The 5,600-nt window shown below is 53.3% G+C and overlaps 1 protein-coding gene across 1 annotated transcript in view; it reads left to right on the top strand.

Annotated features, from left to right (window-relative positions):
- Positions 1-5,600, top strand: part of LOC106955514 (myosin-7B-like) — a 36,105-nt gene that overhangs the window by 22,859 nt on the left and 7,646 nt on the right. Inside the window, 16 exon segments of the mRNA XM_015045730.1 lie at positions 45-250; positions 444-614; positions 692-776; positions 914-1,156; positions 1,244-1,420; positions 1,701-1,846; positions 1,914-2,004; positions 2,077-2,234; positions 2,462-2,693; positions 2,769-2,895; positions 3,418-3,536; positions 3,648-3,844; positions 4,117-4,300; positions 4,378-4,543; positions 5,343-5,467; positions 5,539-5,600. The exon segment at positions 5,539-5,600 is cut by the window's right edge and continues 5 nt beyond it. Coding sequence (XP_014901216.1) covers positions 45-250; positions 444-614; positions 692-776; positions 914-1,156; positions 1,244-1,420; positions 1,701-1,846; positions 1,914-2,004; positions 2,077-2,234; positions 2,462-2,693; positions 2,769-2,895; positions 3,418-3,536; positions 3,648-3,844; positions 4,117-4,300; positions 4,378-4,543; positions 5,343-5,467; positions 5,539-5,600 — 2,489 coding nt within the window.

Below are 5,600 nucleotides of genomic sequence, written 5' to 3'. Positions count from 1 at the left end.
TCCTCCTCCTCTCCGCTCCTCCTCCTCTTCGTCCTCCTCCTCTCCGTTCCTCCTCCTCTCCGCTCCTCCTCCTCTTCTCCATCCCTCCTCCTCCTCTCTGTTTGTCCCCTCAGGTTTTCTTCAAGGCGGGTCTGCTGGGACAGCTGGAGGACATGAGGGACGGCCGTCTGTCCCACATCCTCACCTCGGTCCAGGCGAAGTGCCGCGGGAAGCTGATGAGGATGGAACTGGAGGAGCTGAAGCTGAAGAGGTCAATATGGCCGCCATCAGGCTTCCTGTTCTGATAAAGACGCTAACTTCCTGTTTCCTGCAGCAGCCATGTTGTTCAGTCTTTCATGTGTAGAAGATCCAGGTTTTTACTCAAACTCAGGCGGTTCTGGTAAAACCCGGACTGGACTGTGAAGCTGGATGATCTGCTGGATGTTTGTGGTTCTTCCTGTCAGGGACGCCTCCTCGGTCATCCAGTTCAACCTCAGGGCCTTCTTCTCGGTGCGCACCTGGCCGTGGATGATGCTCTTCTACAAGCTCCGCCCCCTGCTGAAGAGCGCCCAGGTAGAGAAGGAGCTGGCCGCTCTGAAGGACGACTTCGCCAAGTTGAAGGAAGCGTTTGAACGGTCCGCTTCCATGTCAGAATGAAACATCTGGAGAACGTTCTCCCGAGTTCTCTGACGGCTGGGCTCTTCTTCATCAGGTCAGAGGTCAAGCGGCAGGAGGCCGAGCAGCGGCAGGTGGTTCTGGTCCAAGAGAAGAAGGATCTGGCTCTGCAGCTGCAAGCTGTAAGAAACACTGAGCTTCGGTTTCTCCTCTACGCCTTTATTCCGTCTTTACACCATAAAACACGTCGGCGTGAAGCCAGCCAGCTGCTGACGTCACAACAGAAACAATCTGATTTAAAATGTTTTAATCCTATCAGGAGCAGGACAACCTGATGGACGCAGAGGACCGCTGCAACCAGCTGATCCAGTCCAAAATCTGCCTGGAGTCCAAGCTGAAGGAGATGCAGGAGCGTTTGGAGGACGAAGAGGAGGCGAGCGCCAGCCTGACGTCCAAGAAGCGTCAGCTGGAGGACGAGGTGCTGTCCCTGAAGAGAGACGTGGACGACCTGGAGATGACGCTGGCCAGAGTGGAGAAGGAGCGGCACGGAGTGGAGAACAAGGTGCGGCGCCTCCCGCCGCTGCGCCTCCCGCCGCTGCGCCTCCCGCCGCTGCGCCTCCCGCCGCTGAACCTCCTCCGCTCTCTGCAGGTGAAGAACCTGACCAACGAGATGGTCGTCCTGGACGAGTCCATCGCCTCTCTGAGCAGAGAGAAAGCTGCTCTGCTGGAGGCTCACCAGCAGGTGCTGATCGACCTTCAGGCTCAGGAGGACAAGGTCAACATGCTGGCCAAGATCAAAGCTCGTCTGGAGCAGCAAGTGGACAACGTAAGAAACCACCAAGCTAACTGTTCTAAGCCACTGATCAGTCCGGCTAATGCTAAAGCAACAAACCAACATAGCAGGAGCTAACAAGCTAAGGCGCTAAAGTCAACCATGTTAATACTGAGCAGCCAAGCACATCGGACTGTATTCAGAAATATTCATTTTGGTGACATTAAACGCTGTGAACGTCAGCGAAACCAAACAGTTTCAGTTGATAACTCGGATGACATGTAAGGGCAGCTGCTCATCCGCAGGACGCTGTGATGTCATTTCCTCTGTGCAGGTTGAAACGTCCCTGGAGCTGGAGAAGAAGACTCGGTGTGACCTGGAGCGAGCCAAGAAGAAGCTGGAGGGCGACCTGAAGCTCTCCATGGACTCGGTGAAGGACCTGGAGAACCAAAAGGAAAACCTGGAGGAGAGACTGAAGAAGTAAGACCAGCCTCTCACTACAGGTAACCAGGCAACAGCTAATGTTTGTGACTTTACTCCTTCAAAGAAAAGACTCTGAGTTGGTTCAGATCCACGAGAGGCTGGAGGACGAGCAGACTCTGAGTGTTCAGCTTCAGAAGAAGATGAAGGAGCTGCAGGTCGGTCGCACAACCAGGTTTCCGGATCTTCCTCTGATCCCGGATGCTTCAGTGGTTTGGCTGCTCCTGCAGACCCGAATCGAGGAGCTGGAGGAGGCGCTGGAGGTGGAGCGGGCGTGTCGCGTCAAAGCCGAACGCCAGAGGAACGACATCGCCACGGAGCTGGAGGAGCTGGGAGAGAAGCTGGAGGAGGCAGGAGGAGCTTCAGCGGCTCAGCTGGCGCTAAGCAGGTAGTTCACCTCCTGAGTGACGGCGCCACCCAGCAGGAAGGTCAGTCATAAACAACCTGAGGGATCCAGGACCTGGAACCGGGTCCAGTTAGATCATCAGGATGATGGAGCCAGAAGCTCAACTCCAGCAGCTTCCTGTGTGTCAGAAAGATGATGCTCAGGATAAAGGAGCTAAAACAAAACCTGCTCAGTCCGTTTCCACTAACTTTAGTCGATTTGCTCAACAGGAAGCGAGAGGCGGACTTGCAGAAGATGCGGCGGGAGCTGGAGGAGGCGGGGCTTCACCACGAGGCCGTAGCTGCCGGTCTGAGGAGGAAGCACTCGGACTCGGTGGCGGAGCTCAGCGAACAGATCGACGCTCTGCAGAGAGTCAGACAGAAACTGGAGAAGGAAAAGAGCGAGATCCGCCTGGAGGCCGACGACCTGGCTGTCAGCGTAGAGCAGCTCAGCCGGGCCAAGGTGAGCCAGAACCCACTGTCTGGTTTGGTTCTGCTGCCTGCAGCTAATTCTGACTGATCCTCCTCGCGGCTGCAGGCCACAGTGGAGAAGATGTGCCGGGTCTACGAGGACCAGCTGAATGAAAGCCGGAGCAGAGCAGACGAGCTGCAGAGGCAGCTGGCCGAGGTTTCTGCTCAGAGAGCACGAGCTCTGACCGAAACCGGTAAAACTCACACAGGACGGCTTTCTGCCTCATCACTCATGTTCAACATCAAAGTTTTGCTCTCAGACTGAAGCCACTGGGTCAGACCACAGCAGGACACAGAAGGCAGGTTTCTGAGGTCCAGGTTCTCCACAGAACCAGACGGACTGCTGGCATTCAGCATCGATCCGTCTCTGGAACCGTTAATCGGGTCGGATCAGTGTGGCTGCTGGCGCTGCAGCGTCTCCCTCCTGCTGCTGCAGACCCAGAATCTCTGCAAGCGGCTTTAGAGACGGCAGTCGAGACATGAGACCAGAGCTGCTGCTGCTTCCTGCTCTGCTCAGGAGAACAGAGTCAGGATGTCAGCAGCCTGACCCGATGCTTTCAGGGAACAGATGGAGGCTGTTGGTAGATCAGCCTCCACCTGACCTACCAAGAGAGGCTGATGCTGGGATTATTTGGTCGTCTGGTGGAAACAGCTGATTGTCATCTGCATAAGATGGAGCCCAGAAGCTGATCAGACCTTTCCTGTTCTGTTCTCAGCTGAGTGTGGCCGCCGTTTAGAGGAGCGGGACGCCCTGATTGGTCAGCTGCAGCGCGTCAAGGCTAGCCTGAGCCAAGACGCTGAGAATCTGAAGAAGCAGCTGGAGGAAGACAGCAAGGTAACACTGAACCAAGCAAAGTTCTGCTCTTTGAGTTGGACACAACAATCTAGAAACCCGTTTCTGACACGAGCTCAGGAGTCTCACACCATGCTTGCATGTCTGCTGAAGGCCCGGGTCGCTCTGGCTCACGCTGTGCAGGCGTCCCGTCAGGACTGCAGCCTGCTGAAGGAGCAGCTGCAGGAGGAGCAGGAAGCCAGAGCTGAACTGCAGAAGGCCTTGTCTCTAGCCAACGGTCAGGTGGTCCAGTGGAGAGCCAAGTATGAGACAGAAGCTGTGCTGAAGATCGAGGAGCTGGAAGACGCAAAGTAAGGAGAGTCTGCTGGTTCCAGTCCAACCCGACCGACCCGAAGCCTCCAGAGGCTCATGACAGATTCTGGGGTTACAGGGTGGTTTGTGTATCCTGATGGTGTTTCTGTCATCTCAGTTTTTACATCTCTGAGGATTCTAGTGACAGAACAGGTCACAGGTAAAACCCTGGACCGTCCATCAGCCATGCACTCACAGCCTGGCCCAGCTGTGGATGCAGGAGGTTCAACCCTGCAGCGTCCGTCTCACCGATCTGTTTTGATGTTTGCAGGAAGAAGTTAGTTGTGAAACTGCAGAGTGCGGAGGAAGCCACAGAGGCGGCTCAGGCTAAGAGTTCCTCACTGGAGAGAACGAAGCAGCGCCTGCAGGCCGAGGTCGACGACCTGGCAGCTGAGCTGCTGCGCTGCAACGCCGCCGCTGTGGCTCTGGACAAGAAGCAGCGAAACTTTGACAAGGTTGGTCCAGAAACAGAAACCCGGCTCAACGAGCTGCAGAGCTGGAACCTGTGTGTGTGTGTGTGTGTGTGATGCAGCTGCTGAGCGACTGGAAGCTGAAGGCGGAGGACGGGCAGGCGGAGCTGGAGGCGTCTCAGAAGGAGTGTCTCAGTCTGAGCACGGAGCTGCTCAGACTGAAGAGCAGCTATGAAGAGGCTCTGGATCATCTGGAGACGCTCAAACGGGAAAACAAGAACCTCCAAGGTACCGAGACCCGGGTCGGCTGGACCGGCTGTAGTCTGATCAGAGGGAAACCTTGGTAACACTTTATTTGAAGGGGGTTGAATAAGACTGTCATGACACTGTCATAAACATGACATAACACCTGTCATGAATATTTATGACTGTTGTCATAAAGCGTCATTCGGTAAATTATGACCCTTTTAATACAAAGTTGACATTATTCAAAATGTCTTTATTATGACAACTTGACATTAACCAGGAAATCATTACTGTTTAAACTTTACCTTTAATAACATAAAGTTACCTATTTTTTAAAGTGCAATCAGTAATACTTTTATAACAAATTTATATCAGTAATGATTTCTTGGTTAATGTCAAGTTGTCATAAAGATATTTTGAATAATGTCAACTTTGTATTAAAAGTGTCATAATTTACCGAATGACACTTTATGATAACAGTCATAAATATTCATGAAGGCTTATTCATGTTTATGACAGGTGTTATGACATGTTTATTACAGTGTCATGACAGTCTCATTCAACCCCCTTCAAATAAAGTGTTACCTAATCTTTAGAGGAGAGATGGACGATTAGATGTGATGTTACCGTTAGTCCTGTCCCTCTCATGCTGCTGAGCAGTGTGAGGTCGACGTGTCCGGCGGGCTGTGAGTCCACCTGGACTTCACCTGGAGTCCAGCTGAGCATGTGGCGACGCTTAGAGTTCAGGACAAGACAATCAGAGAATCGTCCTCCTAGCAGATCCAAACATCCCTGATCTAACAAAGTAAAGTCGGTGAAAATCCTTCTGCCATTTTTCCAGAGGAAATCCTGGAGTTGACTGACCAGATTGGAGAAGAAGGGAAGACCATCCATGAGCTGGAGAGGACCAAGAAGATCCTCCATATGGAGAAGAGTGACATCAGAGCTGCTCTGGAAGAGGCAGAGGTGAGCCTCCTCCTCAGTCCAGGTACCTTCGAACTCACCTGAACTGACTGGACAGGTTCGCCTTCAACCAGGGAACGCTGGAGCACGAGGAGAGCAAGAACCTGAGGGTCCAGATGGAGCTGCAGCAGATCCG

The sequence above is a fragment of the Poecilia latipinna genome, unplaced genomic scaffold, assembly GCF_001443285.1.
Source record: "Poecilia latipinna isolate Pla-1442-1.1 unplaced genomic scaffold, P_latipinna-1.0 Scaffold741, whole genome shotgun sequence".
NCBI lineage: Eukaryota > Metazoa > Chordata > Actinopteri > Cyprinodontiformes > Poeciliidae > Poecilia > Poecilia latipinna.
Note: the sequence above shows the minus strand (reverse complement) of the source record. Positions and strands in the feature narration are given on the sequence as shown.